We start from the raw sequence: 22,438 nt of genomic DNA on the forward strand, positions 1-22,438 counted from the left end.
GAACTGGTTCTTGAGGTGGGAGAGAGGGAACAACAGGTAGGAACCCTTAGAGAAGGCTGGACTCTAAGGAGGCCAGTGAGACCTTGGGGGGAGGGGGGCAACCTGCTTCTCCATGCAGAAAGACAAATTTATTTTTATTTTAATTCCATTTATATCCCGCCCTTCTCCGAAGACTCAGGGCGGCTTTACAAACTTAGCACCCCCCTTCCCCCAATCCTGCCCTTCCTTGAATGCAGTCCACCATCCTTCTCGCGGTTGGGGTGGTCCTGTGATTCTGTGTCTGCCTTCGGGAGCGAGAGCCCCATCTTGACCTGTGCAATTCCCTCGGGGAGTTGAGCAGTGCCACCGGTCACTAGTCTAAGCTCAATGCAGCCAGCGGTCTGCGCAGTAGCATCTCTTCCCACCCCCCCCACCCCCAACAGTCTTGGCTGTCCTTTGGCTCAGGTTTTTCTGACTTCTTAAATACTGCACAAAGAACTGAACACAATACTGGAGGTGCAGTTTGGCATTAATACAAAATAAAATGGAACAAGCAACTTCCAAGTAGGAAGCTACTTTTCTATGGCTTGTGCCTAAAATTCTTCTGCCTCCCTTTCAGCCATTATTTTTCTTTCCTCCTTGGACCAAGCGAGGCCTTTGGCCTGAAGCCTCCTTTGGGCTGGAGGAGGGGGAGGGGCTGGTTCCCTTAGCCTCCTTTTTGTTCTTAAATGTTTTAAGCAGTTTGCAAACCACCTGGTGTTGCAGGGCCTTGGGAGGCTAATACATTTCATTAATGCCCCAAAGGTGTTTTTCCCAAAAGCAATTGGCCTTTTTCTTTCCTTCAAGACATTTTGCCTCTCATCCAAAAAGTTTACTCAGTTCTGACCAGATGGTGGAGGATGGAAGGATTTATATTCTTTGCAGTCAGCTGGTCATTAGCACTCTCTGAGGCCAACTGGAGGTTCATTTGTGCCCTCAGGGTCACCTGAATAGGGCACAATATCGCATATTTCATTAATAATCCCCATCGTGTTCTGTGTGTTTCGTGCTCATTCCCTCAATGAAACCTGCCCTTGTCTCTCTGAAGTTTGACTGTTGAACTTCCAGTCTACTTCTGCAACACTATTAAGATACTGCGCTGAAGTGGTCTTCTGGATTCCATCCAGGTGTTCATCACCACTTGGCTCTCCCTCCACCTCTCTAGTAAAGGAGAAGACCCTGGTTTGCCCTGCTCTCTTCCTCGTGGGCATCGTCCACCAGTTCTTTATCATCTGATAATTTGCCTTTCTGAACTAAGAACTTCTCTTGAGTATATCTCACCTTCATCAAAGGCACTTTATAATTGTTTTTAGGATAGGATAGGACCAAATATTTCCATTCAATGGGGAGACTCTAGGTTGATGCTTGTCTCCATGCCCCATTTACAACACAACTTTTGCAGCTGAGAAGGTATCAGGGCAGCTTTTAATATAGGGGAGCAGATCAGTCAGGAAGAAACAGTTCGGAAAGCAGAGGCCATTCCTGTAAAGATGGAACTATTTGGAGAAGACCCTTCTCCCTCTGGGCAGAGAAGTCACATCAGGTCCCGGTCATAATGCTGCTATTCTGAGGGGAATGTTACTTCGGGACTGAAGAATTTGTGTCAAGCAGCGAAGCCTCCTGTCTCTGGGACCGCTGCCTGCTTCCAGCTTGCCAACAGTGCAGGAGGGGAAGAGGGGAAAGCTTTGAATCCACAGGTGTTCCTTATCAACCTGAGAGGTGAGGAGTTGTTTTGGCAGCTAAAGTTTCTTCTCATAATAATTACGGGAAGGTATATTGGACAATGACCTGAACTGTCAGGGATCGGAAAGTTTTACTCTTTTAATTATCTCTTTCCCGCCATAGTTTCAGAGTTAGCTTTTCTTCAAACTTGCTGGATTGTTTTATGCCTAATAAAGTTAACATTGGAGTTCATCAGTTATAGTAGAGTTGGAGTTGCCTAAGTCACTGAGAAAGATCCACCCCGTATTCCACTGTAGTCTGTTAAAAAATGTAACGGTTTTCCCACTTAAGGCCAATGCCCCCACCTGTACCTGAACCATTGATGGTAGAAGGGGAACACCATTTTGAAATTAAAGAAATCCTTGACTCAGGCACACAGAGAGGAACCACTTAATACGTAGTAGCACGGAAAGGTTTCCCTTCAGCCCAGGACAAATGGGTAAACAAGAAGCACATTAAGGCCCCTAGAATACTTAAATGCTTCCACAATCGGTACCCAGATAAACCAAAATGAGTATAACCTTTGTTTTCTTGTTCTCCATTTATTAATTTCTCTCCTGCAGGTACAAAGCTTTTAGGCAGTGTTTTTCTTCTAAAAAAAAAAAAGTGCCGGAACTCTCATCTTGGCGGGCGCAGGAGGTGGGGGCGGCGCTGCTGCAGTCACGGGTGCGAGGGGTGTTGGTGGCGGGCTGCCCCCCGGGGCCAGAGCCAGCACAGCTAGTGCTGTGGGAGCAGCGGGGCCCACTCTATATCGCAGGGCTGCACAGGGCGGGCGGCAGAGGTGGGGCAGGCCAGGCGATGCAGGGCGGCCACTTAGGCACGCAGAGCGAGGCGATGGTGGCACAGGCCCAGTACCAGGTAGGCCACCAGCCTGGCTGACATGGGTGAGCACAAGGAAGGAGTGCACATGGACTCTGCAGAACCCACCTCCCACTCCTTGTCCACTCTTACCTAGGTGAGATGGTGTAGTTGGGCAGCAGGGAGGGATACAAAGTTCCTGCCAACTTGCCTTCACTGAAGACAACTTGCCAGTGCAACGTTTGCCGGTCAGGTCTTTTGGCATGCTCAGCAGCAATTCCTATTGGCTTTAGAAAGCCAATAGGCTTTAGAAAGCCAATAGAGGGAGTAGCATAGCTTGTGCAAAAGCTTTTTTTGTGAAAAAAAGGGTGCCAGAACGCCATTCTGAGCGTTCTATGAGAAAAAAAGCCCTGCTTTTATGTTTTAATCTTATGATTTTAAAAATATTGTAAGTTGCCCCAAACCTCGCCATGTGGATTGCATACAAATATTATATAATTGGTAAATAAAGGTAGAACATATGTTAAACATACATCAAATGATAATATGCTTCCCTACAAAGTCAATTCTTGCTCAATGACAGACCAAGGAGTTAACTCGGAAAGGCAAGAGGAAAATCTAGAAGAGGTCTGTGCAACTTGTAGAAGGGAAAGGCCAACACTGAAAAATTAAAAATCTTTGTGGTCTGCAAAGGAATGCTGGTGGGCTAATCAATGATTTGGTGACTAGAGGAGCATCTACAGTGTTAGAGTTCATGGTCATGGTAAGCCATGGAGGCACTAGGCAACATGACTTTCAGGGCAGTGGTGGTGATTTTATTACTTCTTTTTTTTAAAAAAAAAAAAGTCTGTGCTCTGTCCAAGGGTGCTTGGTAGGCTGCATGTACAGGCCTGGTCTACAATTTATTTTGGAGCATTCAACTATCTAGAGCAGGCATGTCAAACTCATTTTGTTTGAGCAACTTCTCATAAAAGAATTGCCATTAATTTGTTTTAATAAAATAATTTAAATCAATTTTTCACTTGATTTCAAATTAAATGAATTGTATTTGGTTGACAATGAGATTTTTTTAGTACAATTGCCAAATGCAATAAACTGGTTTTAGGTATATGTGTGCACTAATTATTTCAACACCAATACATTTTAACAACATATTCTATTTGTAAATGAATGCAAATGCAAATTATACAATTTTTTGTGCAAAAATAAAACAAAATAACAGATTTAAGAGCTGTTATCATTAGTTATCCTTAGATAATTCCATCATCCAAAACTTTGTTATACTGTATTTAACGAAAAGATGCTTTGGGATTAAAAAAAAAGACTGACTACATTTGATTGTGTATCACCATGGCATTAAAACAAAATTCGAACAGTGTATGAAAAATAAAGGTTCCCTAAACATCTGCCGGCTATATCTATACATTTTCCTTGATAGCACTCTATTCCCTTCTTTTTAGCCTTTTTTTCCCAACTTCCCAGCTTAAAAAAGGCAAGGCACCGGGAGCTGAAAGTTACAGAAACTGTTTAAGCAGGTTGCTAAGCAACCTGTTCACACTCGGCCCTTAAAACCCTCCCACTTTTAAATTAGCCTGTACGGATCGCATTTCCTTCGATTTGAGCCATCTGAAGGCCTGTCACTGCAATGCATTCTGCTGCTCTGCAACCTGGCTGCCTGAGGAGAATTTGGCTGTCTGGAACAGTTTCCTTCAGCTTTTGTGTGTGTGTGTGTGTGTGTGTGTGTGTGTGTGTGCAAAAAAAGGTGCCGGAACGCTGTTCTGAGCATTCTATGGGGAAAAAAGCCCTGGATATATCACATATAATTGAAGATTGTAATTAGTTGCGTGTGCATGTTCAGCAAGTGTGATGTATTTGTGCTGGCATTTCTAGGCCTCTTTCCAACCACATCCAGAAAAATTTGTAACAAACACTGGAATTCTTAAGGCCATGTTTGGTATTTCCCAGCAATCTGTTACTGGAAGGAAAAAACAATCCCTGCTGTGTTACTGATCCCAGAGAAGCATTTGCAGGTATCCTTAGGGTGCCATAGTTATGGATGAGAAATATTGGTTGCAAAGTTGGCATTTCTGGATGCAATACAGATATTTTGGACTTATTTTTGTTTCTTTGCATGTTTGATATTTTTAAAAAGGCATATGCTACTGACTACGCTTATGCACATATGTAACATCTTTTGCTAGGATACATGACCACTGCTTTTCCAGAATGTGAAAAGTGAAAGATTGTGACTAAACAAAATTTTAATGTACAGATAATACCACCAGAAATTATTTTAGCCTTTTTAATAAAATGGAAAATATCATATATAGTTACGTATATACTAGTTTAATTATTTAAAGACTGAAGTGCAACATAACTAGATTCTAAATAATCTATTTTTCAAAACACACAACAGTCTAAACAATAAAAGTAAAGTCCAAATTAAGAATATTTCATTCTTAAGAATTGTTTAATTTAAAGTGGTTTAGTTGTAATAGATGGTTAGATTCAAAACGGTTTTCAAGAATATGTACAAAAGATTTTTTTTCTAGCATCAGCTAATTAGACATATTACATTGAGAAAAATGTTTCTCATTTCTTTCGTTACCTTTATTGATTTCATTGCAGAGATGTTAACATAGGAAATAGATTATTTTGTTATCTAATTTTACCTTCCAAAAGACAGAAGCAGATGAAAAATGTGAGGTTCTTTCCTGTTGGCTTTTTTGAATTAGCTGTTTTAGATTCTAAAAGTTTAGTTCCTAAAGAAGTAACCCTGTAAATAATTTTAATGTCCTCCTCTAGTGCAGGCTCTTTTATGACTCAAGGACTTCAACTCCCAGAATTCCTGAGCCAACATGGCTCAGCTTGGAAATCTCTCCCTTTCCCCTCAGCATGGCTGGCTCAGGATTTCTGGGAGTTGAAGTCCACGAGTGATAAAAAGGGCCAAGATTGCCTAGCCCTGCAATAGGCTTTCAGAGGGAGCTTTTTTTTGTGCAAAAAAAGGTGCCAGAACACCATTCTGAGTGTTCTATGAGAATGAAAGCTCTGCTTTTAGGGGGGCACCATATCAGGTCCCTGTCAGAATGCTGCCATTCCGAGGGAAGGGGGGAATGTTACTTTGGGATTGAAGAATTTGATGCTTTTGCTTTGAGGAATCTGTGTGGGAATTAGGCGCTCCTTTCAGACCAGCTCCCGCCTGTTACCAAGGTGTCAGTGCCAGAGAATGATTTGTTATTACCTTCTCATCTTGGAGCTTTCACACCTTCACGCAAGCGGATTGGCTCCTGATGGACTGTGGCATTGGGTTGGGGTTCGAATAATGGGTAATTAGCTTAACGTTTCACGCGGCAACTTCATATTCCGTCTGGCTTCTCTACAATCACTTTCTCTCAGTAAAAGATCCTTTTGAAATAACGCCTGTTTCAAGAGTCCTGCTTTCCTGAGAAGAGAGCCGAGGCAGGACCTTACAGGTCACTCTCGGATGACGTTGGGCACAAAGTTGGGCTGGGCAAATGCAGCAAGTGCCTCGGCATACATCTTGTACCTTCCAGTCATCTGGAAAAGGGAGAAAAAGAAACCACTATTTTCACACACCAGCTCTTGCTGCAAACATTTCCAGAATGGTATTTCAAGCCTAGGGGCTAAGTTGTTTTTTAAGCAATCACGGTTAGCATCCCCTAACAAATATTCACATTAGTGATGGAAAAGGAGGTCCAATTTTCCAGGATTAACTTACCAAATGCTTCATAAAATGAATTACTCCATCATTATATATCTGAACACGGCAACAGCCTGCTCAGATGCTATAAAACTACAGAATCTGACAAGAAACGTTCTGTTCAGGGCAGGTTGTGTTACCTGCACTCTGCAGAGACTCTCGGCCTATGATGGGCAGCTACAGGTCAGGGCCAGAAGGCAACCAGGTTGGTGGTCAATCAGTGCTTCCTGGGGTCTCATGATTGGCTCTCACCGGTCCCCAAAGCTACTTTCCAATAGCTCTCAGTGGGGCCACACTGGTCCACAGCTCCAGCGGCATCACGGGAACACTGAATGTGTGTGGAAACCTTTATATCAACTCTCCTGAGGGGGCAGTCTCCCATTTTATACGCTGGAGAATCACTCGAAGGATGGAGGGGACATATCCAGATAAAAATATTTTGCCCAGAGGAACAAGAGAACCCTAGCCCTCATGCAGGAAGTCCAGGAAGGAAGGAAAGAGGCTTCTGCTGTCCAGCCAGCAATGTTCTGGGAGAGATCATGATCCTGCAGGACTCCATCAGCATCAGAGATCTCAACTGCGCTCTCTGTGTGTGTGTGTGTGTGTGTGTGTGTGTACGCGCTAAATCCTTGGGGGAGGGCAAAGGTCATCCTAACAATTGATCTGTTTGGCCTGTAAAATCTTCTATTAATAGACATGAAGATGAAACAGAGATCTGAAAAAGGCCCCAGGACAAGTACTACAAAACTGATCCTCCTGAGATCCTTCCTTGCAATGCAGGATGTTGATATGGGAAGAGCTGCATCCTGCCAACTTTTTCCCCACCATCGCTGGCCTCCAAATTGTTTCCAGTCACAATAAATAGGGCTAGCGTAAAATGTTGTTGTTTTTTAGTTGCGAAGTCATGTCCGACCCATCGCGACCCCATGGACAACGTTCCTCCAGGCCTTCCTGACCTCTACCATCTGCTGGAGTCCATTTAAGCTCACGCCTACTGCTTCAGTGACTCCATCCAGCCACTTCATTCTCTGTCGTCCCCTTCTTCTATTGCCCTCAATCTTTTCCCAGCATTAGGCTCTTCTCCAGTGAGTCCTTCCTTCTCATTAGGTGGCCAAAGGATTTGAGGTTTAGCTTCAGGATCTGGCCTTCTAAAGAGCAGTCAGGGTTGATCTCCTCTAGGACTGACCGGTTTGATCGCCTTGCAGTCCAAGGGACTCGCAGGAGTCTTCTCCAGCACCATAGTTCAAAGGCCTCAATTCTTTGGCGCTCGGCCTTTCTTATGGTCCAGCTTTCACTGCCATACATTGCAACTGGGAAGACCATAGCCTTGACTATACGCACTTTTGTTGGCAGGGTGATGTCTCTGCTTTTTAGTGTGCTGTCTAGATTTGCCATGGCTTTCCTCCCAAGGAGCAAGCGTCTTTTAATTTCTTGGCTACAGTCCCCATCTGCAGTGATCTTGGAGCCCAGGAAAATAAAATCTGTCACTACCTCCATTTCTTCCCCATCTATTTGCCAGGAATTGAGAGGGCCGGATGCCATGATCTTGGTTTTCTTAATGTTAAGTTTCAACCCAAGTTTTGCACTCTCCTTCTTCACTCGCAAGAAGTGTTACATGTTTTGTGCCAGCCCATGGCAGTTCCCCAAACAGGTCATCAGATGGAGCAAAGAGGCTTCTTTGCTCCCCTGCAGCAGCCCCATTGGCGAGAGAGTTTTATGGCTAGGGAGGGGCCGAGACCCCCCATAAATACCTCTGCCCAGGGGCTGCTCCTTTGTTCTGCTTCTCTTTTCTATCTTCTCACTTGCATGCATTCTCTATCATACAAGCATGGATGCTTCCATGCCATATAGCTCTTTTTATATAACCTGTCGATGAATAAAGCTTCATAATGACTGCATTTCTGCATTCTGCCTATTTTACTTGGAAGCACCTTAACGTCCCATCGATCTCTTGTGAGAGCTGTTTCACAAGAAGAGGCTCTTTAGTTCTTCTTCACTTTCTTCCATTAGAGTGGTATCATCTGCATATCTTAGGTTGTTGATATTTCTTCCGGCAATCTTAATTCCAACTTTTGATTCATCTAGCCCTGCCTTTCTCATGATGTGCTCTGCATATAAGTTAAATAGGCAGGGCGACAGTATACAGGCTTGCCAGACTCCTTTCCCAATTTTGAACCAATCAGTGGTTCCGTGTCCAGTTCTCACTGTTGCTTCTTGGCCCACATATAGGTTTCTCAAGAGACAAATAAGATGGTCTGGTACGCCCATCTCTTTAAGAACTTGCCACACAATCAAAGGCTTTAGCATAGTCAATGAAGCAGAAGTAGATGTTTTTCTGGAACTCCCTAGCTTTCTCCATGATCCAACGTATGTTGGCAATTTGATCTCTAGTTCCTCTGCCTCTTCGAAATCCTGCCTAGCATAAAATACAGGTCAGCAAGACCTGGTTGTAATTCTTTGAGCCATGGTGGCGCAGTGGTTAGAATGCAGCATCACAGGCTAATTTTGCCAACTGCCAGTAGTTCGATTCTGACTGGCTCAAGGTGGACTCAGCCTTCCATCCTTCCGAAGTGGGTAAAATGAGGACCCAGATTGTTGGGGTCAATAGGCAGACTCTGTAAACCGCTTAGGGCTGTAATGCACTATGAAGCAATATATAGGTTTAAGTGCTATTGCTACTGCTTTCGACCCTCCCAGACACGTTTTGCACCAGGTGAAGGTTCTGGGTTTCTTCTGAGATAATGCAAGATGGCTGCAGCTAAGCAACTCACTGCTGAAGCTGAGACTGGTCAGAGGTGTTTGGGCCAGAGAAGCTGCTCAAGGCCGTAATGACCGATCTGGGGTCCCATACAGCAAAGGCCATTCCGGGTTGGGGGTCCTGTTCGTCTGCCCTGCCTCTGGGCTCAGAGGGGATTCTTGCCCCTGAGAAGCAGCCACAGCACTGCTGAAGTACTTAAGGACACAGTGGCTCTTAAATAAGTAAGAACCGTGGGCAATTCTTGAAAATATCTTCTTAGGTAATCCTTTTAAGAAGTGTCAGATATGACTAACTTGGATCATCATGATGAAATTATTCACATTTAAATTACAGTACTTGTTTTTCAAAAGAAAGGATAATGAATATTTCTCCAATCTGTAATAGTCTAGTCTTGGTCACTCAGAATAAAATATTATTTTCTAATTGTTGATGACCATATTTTGCAGGTCCTACAAAATATTAACCTTCCCTGAACAGATGCATTTTTCTGGAACACAAATATAAAAGATGATATTCAGAAGAATAAAAGCCACCAGAGTTCAAAATTCCCAGATCTGAAATGTGCATTGAAGAGTTTGAGAGATGAAAAAAGTCTTACCTTGAAATTCCATTCATCATTAACTTGTCTGCAAAGATTTAGATCCATCTCTGCCACCAAGAGTCCATCTCGGGTTCTTGACAGTCCTGGGGTCCGACTTCCATTTGGAGCGGCTATATAACTTGAGCCATAAAAATAGCCCAAGTCACGATGGGCTTCATAAATTAATACAGAACAGGATTTTATTAATAGTCAACAAAGAGATTCACCAAAGCAGAGCGACGATAGCATGTGATCAGGGCCCTATTATTCTCCTGTTGGAGATAATTTAGATCATCCCTTGCCCATCAGGTTCCAATTCAAGTACCCCAGAGAGAAGATGGAGAGAGCCCCCCAGCTTCCCAAGTGCTCTATTGGTTAGGCTTTTCATTACCCTCCATCGGAATCTGCCTTCCCGTTAATCCTGCTCTCTGGCAAGAGTGGGACACCTTGATTCTTGCTGATGTGCCATCTCCCCAGCTGCTATCTTCTCTTCAGGAATCTTTCCCCAGGATTCTCTTTGCCCATCTACCTAACCACCCATTAGACTCATATGGGGCCTTTTCTTCAGCTCGAGGGATATAAACAGCCGCCCCCCAGTTCCAATTCTCAGAGGGGGGGAGGGGAGAGCTTAGCCACCTAGTGAATTTCCATAGTTGAGGATGGACTTCGACCTGCTCTACTCCGGTGCTCTAATCTGTTCTCCTGACACATTTCTTGGCTGCCTGTTCACCCTCCCTCTCCTTCACAGAAGCCTTTCCAATTTGTCTGAATCCTTTTCAGAAGCCCAGTGTTCAACACTGGCCACAGTTAGTTCACGGAGAACAGAGTGAAATTTTGTTCTAGTTTGTGACCAATTACAACTCTAGATTCTTGTCATGTTCACTTTTCCAAGCAATAATGTGTTTGACTCTTTTTTCCTTAGTGCAGCATTTCAGTCTAACGTACTTCCGTTGTTGTTTCCCAGCTACCATCAATATCACTTTCCTAGGAAGGAAAAGGGCAGGTGGACGGAGGCAGTGCCCAGGCTGGCATCCTCCCACTCCTGCCAGATTTCAGCCCTCAAAGACTTTGGGGAGACAGTGGGGGAAGAGCTCCTGCAGTTGCCAGCCAGTCAGCCAACCCCCCCCCCCCCAAGGAAAAAACCATACGCACCCGGTTTTCCATCTCCAGATGTAAAGGGATTTGGGAAAAATTCCTGTAAGAAGCCAAAAGGTACAAACTTACTTTAAATCAGGGGTGGGGAATATGGCCCTTTTATGACTTGTGGACTTCAACTCCCAGAATTCCTGAGTCATTCATGCTGGGTCAGGAATTCTGGGAGCTGAAGTCCACAAGTTACAAAGGGGCCACGGTTCCCCATCTCTGCTCTAAAAAAACCAGGAGGCCACATTAGCCAGCAATCCTTGTCCATCCAACAGCTTCTGTCTGCCTTGGAAGAATTTATTGCATCTTCTCAAGCGGTTGTTGGCTTTGAGAAGGGAACATGGAAAGCAGAGATGCCTGTACCTTCCGCCCCACCTCCCCGGGGCAGGTACCTGATGACCAGACCCCCAGGAACACTGGAGGTGCCTGGAGCTTCCAGGGGCAGGATCCCCCTCGGGGCAACAAGCAGAATTGTGGTTGGCATTCAGCATGTCTAGGTGTTGGGGAAGGAAGGGAAGGGTAAGACTCCTTAGCAGGAGGGGGCACTTCCCTCCCCGGAAACGGTGGGAAGAAGGCAGCTAAGAACACAGGGAGAGTTTGAATGTTCCCCCCACACATCCCTTATGGACTTAAGCATACACACAGGTGTCTTTATCAGCTTCTATATCAAGTGTTTATTAAATATTTGTTATAGAGAGAATTCTGTTAAATCAACCATGTTTCATGTTAAACTGCTCCATATTTAGTGCAGAGAGAGACTTTTAGCCACAGTATAGCTAAGAAGCACCTGACTAGCTGAGAATTGATTCATGGCACGAGCCCCTCTCCCCCATGCTCCTCAGAATGGGGATTATGTACTTGACACACAAGACAACCTCGCAAAGACTATTTTCTCTAAAGTGAAGGTTTCTAAAGTCAAATCTTTGGCCAAGGAGAGCCGAAAGGCCTTACCGTCCCCACGCGGTTGATGGCACAAGTGAAGCAGTGGTTGGCAATGGCGGCATTTCTTGCCTCGATGGGCCACATGGATTCACTGTAAAGGCCACCAAGAAAATTATATTCTGCAGACAAACTTTCTCTCCCACCCACGTGGCTTGTTTTGTCATGAAATGGGCACAGGGCACCTGCTGCCCACTGGGCACCCTGATAGACATGCAATGAAATGCAGCAAACATCTCGTAAGACCATGAATAACCAGGGATGAAAAATGAACCTGCCCAGGAGCTACAGAAGAGGGTTAGACTTGGTGAAGGAGCCACTCTGAGAGGGCCACCACGTGGTCCCCTGGGCACGGGGCGTTCAGCAAAGCAGAGCGCTATGGGAAGAGGGCCCTTGTTGCATTTGACTTACGCCTCAAGGCAAACTGAAAGCCAATGAAACACTTTCTGATAAAACCCAGTGCCACGTTTTGCACCAGTTGAACATTTCTCCAGCACGTTTCAAGGAAAGTCCAATTTACAAAGTCTCACTGTTTGAATGACAGACCAGCTAAGAGCGGGTGCCGGAACTTCACCTTGATTTTCCCAAGGTAGTGGTGAACTGAGGACCATCTGAAACACCTGATGCCAAAGTTTTAGAGGCAGCATGACCCAACCAACCAACACAGCTGTCTCCCCGATTCTACCGATCACAGGACCTCTGTTGGGTCTGTTTGGACTGAAGCAGCGTTTGCTTATTTTCATCCTATCCTTCTTTGCATCCAAACCATGATTGAAGAAGTTGAAGAAAAGATGTGGAAAAATTATGGGGAAAACCCAACTTCCAAACTCCATTTGGGGGGGGTCTGGCTCCTTTGGATCTCCTTAAAGGAAACATGATGGTCTAAAAAATCTGTCATCTGAAACAGCATCCAGTATATAAACTTAATAAAACCTAATCAGGAGGAACCTGCCTGCGACTAGTTATTTGTGGTTATGGGTGAACTCGTGCACACAGATTACCTGCTTATGAAGCATTCCTTTACGTTTCCTACGTAATCTTGGACTGCTCCATTACCCGGTAGTGGGTGAAATAATAAGGGTTGTATCTTGGCTCTATCACTGTTTTACTTTTTGCATTCATGTAACCTAGGTTCCTTACATGAAAAAGATTCCACCTCTAAAACTTGAAAATCGGTCTTCTGTATCTGTGCAGCTATGCACTGATGCAGAGAGACAGAGACAGAGATAAGGGTGGAGGTTCGTTCTCTGAGCTTGTGGGTTGGTTTCTGAATATTTTGTTACCAGGCTAGGTAAAATCTTCAGGGGACTTTAGGGGGTGTCGATGTTGGCGGTCCTGTTTATAAGGGCTTCCTGTGATCAGTAGGTCTTGTAATAGGGAATCACTTCGGATGAGAGTCTTGTGATGGGTCTTGTGTGGGCCAAATCAGGTGAGGATCTTGTAATGGGGAGGGAAACATTAGGTGAGGGTCACTGGGAAGTGAAGGGCTGGTTGAGAGGTGGTTGGGGGTTGCGTGAGTTGGTTGAGGGTCCTGCTGTTGCTGGTTGGCTGTGCGGCTGATTTGACTTCTGAGGAGTTCGTAGGCTAGTTGTAGGCTGCCATCTATTGATGGAATTATTTGTGGAGTGCCAGGCTTCAATAAACTCGCGAACATGACGATAGTGTAGCCGATGATCCTTGTATAGCTCCAATTGATCCAACTGAATCAAAGGCCCATCGCAAGACCCTCACCTGACGTGACCTCCCCATCACAAGAGCAACTGACCGCACAAAACCCTTATAAAGAGAGAAACACTGACACCTGCTAAACTCCGCTAGAGATGTTACCTAACCTGGTAACAAAAGCTCGGGGGAGAACAAATCCACACCGGAGCTACAGATATCTGCCACCACTGCAAGAGAGAGAGAGAATCGAGGGAGGGAGAGGAAGAGAACAGAGAACTTAAGCTGGCAAGTCTGCACTGCTGACTGCTTGGGAAAAGGCTCCCAGACTTCTCAACAGCGCAAGCAGCAGATCTCAGAGAAGCTGGTTCGGGTTCCTCCAGGCACTTCTGATGAGGAGAAAAGGGAAGGCCACGGCCTCCTTTTGGCTCTCCTGGCTGAAGGGGCAGACCCAAACATGCCGTCCTCTTGGCAAACCAGGACGTGCTGCAAAATGGATGGAAGGATCTGAGCTTCTGGAGACAAGGTTTTCATTAAAGACAGGTAAGTCACAGACCTGAATCCAGATCAAGAGACCATCTGAATGCCTTCTCATTAGGAAGCTGCCAAATCCTGCTATTCGTGGGATCTATCCAGCTATTTCATTCCATTTTTCTGCAACAAAATGATGGTTACTATACCTGAGTTTGCCAATAGTGGCCGAAGGGTTAAAGATGATCTCTGCTCCATTCAAACTGTACATGAGCCAGTTGAGGGGATGATGGCGACCAAAGCAAATATTCACCGCAATCTTCCCAAATTGGGTCTCGAACACTGGGTGTCCTCGGTCCCCTTCCAGGTAATATCTTGACTGCAAAAGAGATGATCCGCCACCTCAGGACTAAATCACGGTTAGAACTCTGGAGCCTCTTCTACTCCCACCCTGAACGGCTGCTCTCCACCTTCTTCTCACAGATTTCAAGATGGAGAACCCACTAGCCTCTGCAGATAGGCCACTAGAGCAGCACGTACTGCCAAAAGCTTTGTTCTTACATTTAAATGAAACCTAGGTGGCTGCAACTTATATCCCTTATTTCTGGCCCTAGATTCTGTGGCCTGGGAAACCGTTCCTCTAGGACCCCCTTTTATGTAACTGGACCCTGGCACCACTTCTCCCTTCCATCGCTCTTCTGCAGACCATCCTCAAGGCCTGGGTCATTGCTGTCCTCTGAATGTCTTCTGACCTGCGAAAAGCATCTGAAATGTAGTGCCCAGAATCACCCACGATGCTCCAGGGCTGAGGGAGGGGTGGGTGAAATCTTCCCCTTCTTTAACGCGGTGCTTTTTCCACCATGGCTCTGAAGTGCTTCGCTCTTGGGTGCGAGAGCTTCCGACAATCCTCTCGCACCCAAGACGTTCTCCAACATCGTGTTTCAAGCATGAATCCATCACCATGTGCATCCCGTATTTTACCCCTCTAAATATAATACCTGGCATTTTTCTCTGTTGAGGAACATTTTGTCCTGCTGATCCCAGACGTCTACATTATCCAGATGAGACTGCAATCTCCGTCGCTCTTCCGGGTGTGAGCCAGACCTCCCAGCTTTGTGAATGAGTCTTCCAACAGATGTCTGGGTAATGGAAATATCCCATCACAGCCACTTCAGGGTGTTTTGAAGCTTCCATTATTGCTTTAATAAATATTCCGACCGGTTGGTGGTCTGCAACAGACTCCCAGCGAGACGTCTTTCCTATAAGATTTCCCTTTTATCTTAACCCAGAGGCCTTCTAGGCTTGTATTACCATCGATGTTGGGCCAATCCAGGACTTCAACACCTCTCTCCCCTTTTGTGCTCCACTTTCCTCTGATTCAAGGTGTCCACATCAAATCCAACGTTTCTCTGGGGGGGGAAATCTTGTAATCCTTGATAGGTCTTTGTGCCTCATGATACTCAGCTCATGTTGTTACCTGTATTTCAAACTTCAGTGCAGGAACAGTGAAGATAATAAATTTGATTCTGCCACTTCAGTCTCCCCTTTGCTTTATTTCCTTAGTTTCTTTATTAAACTTGTAGCCTCCAACACATTTTATTTACCTATTGTGTTTAATTCATTACCTACAAGATCACTACTTGCAAATGATTCTCTAGAATCTCTCTAGTTGCATTCAGTTCTTTGAAGTTCCCTTCCTTGAAAAAAAAGTTAATTAGCAGGAAAATAACCCAAGTCAGGACACAGAACAACCAGAGGGGCTCATTTCAGCCCGTCTCGTCCATTTGACCTCTGTTGCTACTACCTAGCTGTAAGCTGGTGGTAAAAGCTCTGTGGCCAATCTGAAGGTATTCAGAATAGCTAAAGAAAGCTTTACCCATTTCTTCCAAGAGCAATTTCAGTTGTTTTGCTGGACTTTGCACAAATAAATTCCTATCTAGTCTACGTCCAGCCCCATCTAGAGGACACCCCACCAGGACTGAGCTGTTCACAAGGCCGACCTCCACGCGTGTCCTCTTCCCGCAGACCCCTCCCTCCCCAGTCCTCTCTCGCTTCCACATGAAACCTGGATTGCTGCTCCGCACCTTGGTTTTCAGAATGCTTGGCTTGACCCAAGGCCCAATTCTTCAGAAGACATTTTGAGCGCTCCCACATTCCCAGGAAGTCCCGGCGGTCAAGGGGCAGTGACTGGTGATGCTTGGCAGTGTCTGGAGGGGGGGAGGGGAGGGAAGCTGGATGTTTGGCTATGCCAAATGTCTGCTTGCACCCAGAGCCGCTTGGTGGGTTGGCTCCCCAATCGCTTACAGATTTGCAGCAATGCTCAGGTGACTGGAGGCTTTGTCCTTTGCCTGGGATTATTCCACTATCACAGTCTGACCGTGGATAAAAATAAACCTGCAGTAGAAAGTAAATTTTCTGTACGGCTAGTAAAAAACAACATGTGGAATATTCCAGGGAAGGAATTATTCTGATTGCGTCGCTGGTTGCTTGGGGGGGATTAGGGTATACACGTCTCCTCACTAGAAACCCGGTGGCCATTTGTTCTTTCCTTTGTCGTTTGTCCACTTGGTTAGGAGAGGGAGACCTAATGGAATCTGTTCCAGAGAACCTTTGCCCCAGAGGAGATACGGGCCTTCACCCCTCTGCTGGCACACTGACATCTTCCTGGCTTCGCTGAACCTTGATGAGGCAATTGCAGGTCCCAGAACAGGTTGCAAAACTCCAGGGCTCCAACCCTGAAGAGCCCCTCCTGGGGCAGTCCCACAATGCAGCTCCTCCACCTTGAATCTCAGATCCTCAAAACAGCCCATTTCGCCCTTGAACCCGCAGTTTTGCCGTCGAAATGGGATCCAGCGTGGATGTTTGCCCTGGAACGCTTTCAAAACCAAACGCTTTACATCCTCTATCCTTCACCAAGCAGCCAGGCCTGGAGAGGCTCTCCTGCCCTGCCTGGCCGAAGAGAGGAAGGGGGCCCTGGCCTCACCCCTGCTTGCTGGGTGTCCATTTTTTTCTTTGGGCTGCTCAGCTGGATCATCCAACTTTGCCTGCTCCGAGGTCTCTGCCTTTCCATCAGCTGCTGTCCCTTGTGGGGATTAAGCCAGGAATTCTTCCCTCTCAGTGCCGTGGGAAGGATCAGCCACCATTTCCAGTCCAGGGAGCGCTTTTCTGCCACCTCCAGACCCCAAAGCTCCAGCCCTGCAGAGACAGCTGAGGTCCCCGTGCTCCCCCCCCGGCCATCCCACACTCACCTCATTGAAGTCGCCCACCCGGGGGATGTGATTCTTCCTGCTCTTCCCCAGCACAGAACCGGAGCTGGAAATGACCACGGCTGAATTCCACAGGGTTCCTCCATGGGCAGCGTCCCTTTCCAGGATGGGAGAGACCACAACCAGATTGTGTTTCTTAGCCAGCTGCAAACAGAATTATGCCACGTTGTATTCAGCACTTTGGGTGGGGGGGTTGTTCATTCAGACAGGTGGCTGCACCAGAAAGGGCAATGGAGGAGCAGAACTGCCCTTTTGCAGAGCACCTCTAAGATCATCCAGGAGCACCATGTTCAGCGTTCATTTTCTAGAAACACAGCAATTATCCTCTCTGTGCAACTTAAAGTGAATGATTACATTATTGCCCTTTCTGGAAAGAGCGTTTTGTATTATATTTCAACCTTGATAGGTTATGTCTTTCTTGATCCAATTACCTACTCTCTTCCTTCCCCTTGGATCATCTTGTGATCCCATATGTCTGAATGTTACCACAACATCCCCCAGGATGCAATTAATCTCACATTAATAGTCACCCATTCTTGAACTTACACTTTAGTGAAAATAGTCGAGATGCTAACCAGAGCATTTTTGTCCCTTTGGAGTCAGCAAATCACTTCACAGAACAAGATGCTTCTCACTCAAGAAGGGAAGATGAACTTTCAGGCAAGTTTACTTGGATGCACAAAGCTGCAAAGATGCAGCCTCCTCCTCCTCCTCATCAGAGACCCAATCCTCCCATTTTGATTGAAACAATAAATGGAGCCAAACAGGACCACCCAGACTATACATTTCTCACTGTTAATTCCTTCCCAACACAATCTCATAACAAACAAATGTCCGATTTAGCTAAATGGGTCTGACTCCAAAATGGCGGTGTACACAATCACAAGCATGATCAGTCATAGCCTCCTTCTGGCAGAGTGGCTGGCTCCTGCAGTAAAAGATATTCATAGTCCTCCCAATTTACAGAAGGATGAGAATGTATAGAGGAAATGCAGGATATGAATGCAAAACAATATTATGCAGAGCCAAACTGTGTGCCACAAACAATGTTAAAAGAACAGCATGCGTGTCAACCCAGGGCTCCATTCTGGGCTGCAGAGGCCTCTGCAGATGAATGGATGCCGAGGCTGATGTGTGTGAGTGGTGGCAAGCGACTGCAGAAGAAGTGGGCCGGTGGTGGCCACGTGGGCTCCTGCTGGACGGGAGTGTGGGTGCCGCTGCCATGAGGCAAGGCAAATGTTGGGGCATGGGAAGCCTGGCTGCAGGAGCCCTGAGGTAAACAGGCGCGTGGGGCAGCTCCACATCTCCCCGTCTGCCTTACCTCACCTCACGGCAGTGGCACTGCAAACAACCAGACGGAACGTGCGGGCAGCCAGCTGCACAGGCTCTTAACTAGGGCTTATTTGGGGGGTATGGCTTATATTAGGCACAAACGTAAAAATCAAGCTAGGGTTTATTTTCAGGATAGGTCTTATTTTTGGGAAAACATGGTGTTTGCAGGGGGGGAGCAAAAAAGGACTTCTCTACCATTTGGCAGAATCTTGTGGTGGGTCCGTCTTCTGCTGATTCAGCAAATTCAGTCCATGGCAGTTTCTCTTGAGTGCAGAAAGCAAACGGCATGGCTGGTGAAATAGCATAAAAAAATGAGCACCAACTTTGCTCTGGTTAAACAAAACGGTGTTTAACCTGGTCAGGAAGCCTGTAAATATTGACTGACTCGCTCTCTGCCACTAATGCAATCATCTCTGCAAAGATGGAAATCTAAACCAGGTGAGCGGGGTTGACTTTGCTGTTTTATATTCCTTAAAATCAAAGTCAAGTATTTGCAAAATAGTCTTCCATTTTATTTTAAAACTCGATTTCCTAAGAGAAAATATTACAACAAATTTCAGAGGAATACTGATATGGGCCTTATATTAGGTCAAGCTATTTTCCCCCATCCAGGCTGTTCTGTCCCCTCTGCTGAAGCCAATCAGGATCGATCTATCTATCTATCTATCTATCTATCTATCTATCTATCTATCTATCTATCACCAATTTTTGGCAAATCCTGCCAAAAAACCCAGTCCCACCAAGCCCTCCCCCCTCCCCCATCACTGCCTCTCCTCTGCCCACAAGAATGAAGGAGGGAGAACTTCCAGAAGACCCTAATCCTCCACATCAGGGTCAGTCACCTCACCTCTCCCCCCAGGCCCCTCCCTCGGGGCTCTGGCCAGGAGCTGCAACCTGGGAGGAATTTATGATCTAGCCCAGGCCGAGAACCTCTCCCTCCGGCCTCTTCCTATTTTCTTGGTCCTGCCTCCCGACTGATCTTTTAGCTTTGCCTTCTGGCCGTCTCCTCTCCACTAGCTGCCAAATAGCCCTCGCCCTCTTCATCCAAGATGGCTTATGCCGTAACAAGTATATTTCCCTTCACAGAGTTATTTTGCAGCACAGTGAAACCTACCCAACAAGGTTATTTCATGCCCCCCCTCCCCATGAATGCTAGCTGAGTGCAGTCCTTCCGCTCCAGACCTCTCCGTAAGGCCAACGTTTGTCTGATTGCTGAATTATTCTACAAATCCGAGCTTTGAGACCACCTGCGACTTACTCCAAGCCTCTTGGAAACAGATCACATTTACTCCACATATTTCAGCCACTTCCACAATCTCTTGTATGCGTCTGTGCAGTGCAGCTACCTAGGCAGAAGCAGCATTGACGGTTAAAGCAACGTAGTGTGAATAAATTACTATTACACTCCCCCCCCGAAAGACAGGTAAATGCCAGGTGAGGAAAGGGGTTGATGCTGAAGGATTGCGAAGGAGGCTCTTTAGTGAGTTCCACACTCAAAGCTTCTTAAAAGAGGTAAAGGAGCATCTCCTCTTTGAGAGAACAAGAGCCAGCAGTTCTTTGGAGAATAAGACCAATAATATTTAACTTTTAAGCCCAGCAAAAGGGGCAGCATCCCCCCAGGTCAAAGGGGCCGTCAGATGTCTTACTGCTGCCAGGGACATCCTGGAATCACAAGCAGCTTCTGCTTCTTCTCCCCAAGAAGGGCTTCCTTCGCCCCTGGCTGCACAAGGGGGGCCCTGCCAGTGCTCAGAGCCAGGGTGGCATCCCTGTGGCCATAGGACCTTCATGCCCCAAAGTCACACGCGTGCCCCGAGCTAAAGTCTTGAGTAACGAGACGGTTGAGTTGTCTTATGGCCACCACTTTGAGTTGTGTACTTCATCAAAATGAGTTTTGTATACTTTACTGTAATGAAGGCAATTGCATGATGTACAACAGTGGCAGGCGGCCAAACCTTCCTTGTGGCCTTGTGAAGGAGGAGACATCCTTTGGGGACTGCATCTGAGCATCTCTATCTGCAGTCTCATTGTCCTAGAGCCCACCCCAAAACCATCCCACAGCCCTGCCTCTGAACTTGCAAAGCAGGGAGCTGGCAGCAGCTGCCCCACCTGATAAACACGCGGAGGGTGCAGCGGGCAGGAGAATTTTCACCCTCCCGGCCACTACATGTCCATGTCCCCACCAAGCCCTCAGTGGTTTCCGCCTGCCCCAATGTGCTGGTTCCTATCTCCCTTCCGGGCTCCGAGGGCCCCTGCAGACCAACAGTGAATGCCGAGGCTGCAACAAGAACCCCCACAGCTCCTACCTGCTCAGCGACAGGCGCGTCTGTGGCCAGAGGAATCTTGTTCTGGATCAGCCCCACTCGGACCAGGCATGGCTGCCGCAGCTGCTCTGGTGCCGCCTCAAACTTGTGGCCCTGCAGCTCAAAGTCCCTCTCTGCAGCAGCCGAGAGAGCCTCCTTGGGCAGATCCAGTGGCCTGAAATAAGTTGAAGAAAAGGAGGGAAGCCTCTCTTTTTTTTCTGCAATTGCCAACCAAATAATAAAGGCATCTTCAGACTTTTTATATCCAAATGAAATGTGGAAAACATATTAATTGGGCGGAAAAGTAAAATACAATCATAGAATGCCAGTAAGTAATCACGGGATCTAAAATGTCATGGAGGTTAGTTTTTCAATGTACCCTTAACTACGTGTAAAGTTGGGACAGATGATACCTCACACACAAAAGGAACTTCTAAAAGTCTCCCTTTGTGTGAGCACTTTTTATTCACTTGAAGACCACAACTGACTTTTGAGCACAGCCAGAACCAAATATTTACTTCCTTTCATTTTTAACGGATCCTGCACACAAAGTGAACCTGGAGATTAACAGCTGAACAGTAATCCCTGGACAATGGGGGGGGGGGGGCTGCGTGTGCCAGGGGCTGCGCCTCCACCTCCTCCCAGCGCCTGGAAGGGAAGGGGGTCCCAAAGGCAGGCCAACGGGGGGGGGCAGCTGGAAATTCCACGGAGATCCCCTTTCCATCCCGCGGGGGATCAGGGCCGGCTCGGCGCAGCGCCAGAAGCCCATCAGGAAGGCAGGGGAGCCTCTGGCGGGGCCTTTCCCGGGGCCGCGGAAGCGGAGCAGGGTCACGCAGCCTCGAGGAGGGGGGGTACCCGGCCAAGGGCTCCTGCATGGCTGGGTGGGGCTCAGGTGGGCCGGCTGGAAGGCCAGTCCAGGCTGCGGCCCTCCCCCTCCCCTCCGCCGTTGCCAGGGCCGGGGCCCCGGGAGGCTCCCCTCTTCCGCAGGGCCCGGCGCGGGTCTCGGGGGGGATTGCTCGGATCGGGGCTAAGTGGCAGAGGGGCCCCCCGAAGCCCCGCCGGCCCCCTGCGCACCTGAGGGGGTCCCCGAGGAGGAGCCGCTTCGCCTCGGCCAGCTCGGCGGCGGGCAGGTGCCGCTCCAGGCAGCGCTCCAGCGAGTCCAGCCGCGCCGCCATCTCCGCAGCTCCGCTCCGCTCCTCTGCCCGGACGGCGCGGCTGCCGTGCGCGGGAGGCGGCGCCAGTTAACCATTAAGCCAGCCTGGCAGCTCTTTAACCCGCGGGAGGCGCCCAGGAAGGGCCCCGCGCAGGTGCAGCCGCGGGCGCCTCGGGCCCCGCGTGGGAAGCCCCCTCTCCTGCGCCGCCCCGACCGCTCTTTCGCGGGAGCCTCTCCGGGCCCCGAAGGCCGGATCCCACCGGGCGGGGGGCCCCAGAGCTCCCGGGCCAAGCTCCGCGCCCAGCCGTGGGCGCAGCGGGGAGGGGCGCCTGGGAAGCGGAGCCGGAGGGCGCCTGGGCTGTAAGGGTTCGCCCTCCCTGCCCTCCAGCCCATCTCCGAGCCGCGGGAGCGACCGGGCCCGAACTGCCCGGCTCCTGTCCTGCCTCCCCCTGCCCGTCCCGGGTCCCCCAGGTGGGTCCCTGCGGGGCCTCCCCCGGCCGGCTGCACTCAGCCCCAGGAAGCGCTCGGTGGGAATCGGCCCTGGGGAGAGCGATGCGCCCCCCCCCCGGCACCAG

General features: G+C 47.8%; 1 protein-coding gene across 1 annotated transcript; it reads right to left on the minus strand.

Moving 5' to 3' along the window:
* Positions 1-4,974: 4,974 nt before the first annotated feature.
* UPB1 (beta-ureidopropionase 1) lies at positions 4,975-22,061 on the minus strand. Its single transcript, XM_081338659.1, has 10 exons — positions 21,785-22,061; positions 20,714-20,885; positions 19,669-19,756; positions 18,606-18,700; positions 17,061-17,222; positions 14,022-14,191; positions 11,692-11,773; positions 10,750-10,792; positions 9,616-9,770; positions 4,975-6,096 (listed from the first exon to the last, which is right to left on the minus strand). The coding sequence occupies exons 1-10, from the start codon at positions 21,883-21,885 to the stop codon at positions 6,013-6,015; spliced, it is 1,152 nt and encodes a 383-aa protein (XP_081194785.1). The 5' UTR covers positions 21,886-22,061; the 3' UTR covers positions 4,975-6,012.
* Between the last annotated feature and the right edge of the window lie 377 nt (positions 22,062-22,438).

The sequence above is a fragment of the Vipera berus genome (genome assembly GCF_964194415.1).
Source record: "Vipera berus genome assembly, chromosome: 14".
In the NCBI taxonomy this organism is placed as follows: domain Eukaryota; kingdom Metazoa; phylum Chordata; class Lepidosauria; order Squamata; family Viperidae; genus Vipera; species Vipera berus.

Excerpts from the sequence above, each read along its gene's own strand:
- UPB1 (XM_081338659.1), bottom strand. The coding sequence starts at position 21,885 with ATGGCGGCGCGGCTGGACTCGCTGGAGCGCTGCCTGGAGCGGCACCTG. Across the intron at positions 18,701-19,668 it reads CTGTTTCCAAGAGGCTTGGA|CCATGCCGTTTGCTTTCTGC; the intron begins GTAAGTCGCAGG and ends CTATTTCACCAG. Across the intron at positions 9,771-10,749 it reads ATCTGGAGATGGAAAACCGG|CCCATCGTGACTTGGGCTAT; the intron begins GTGCGTATGGTT and ends TAATTTATGAAG.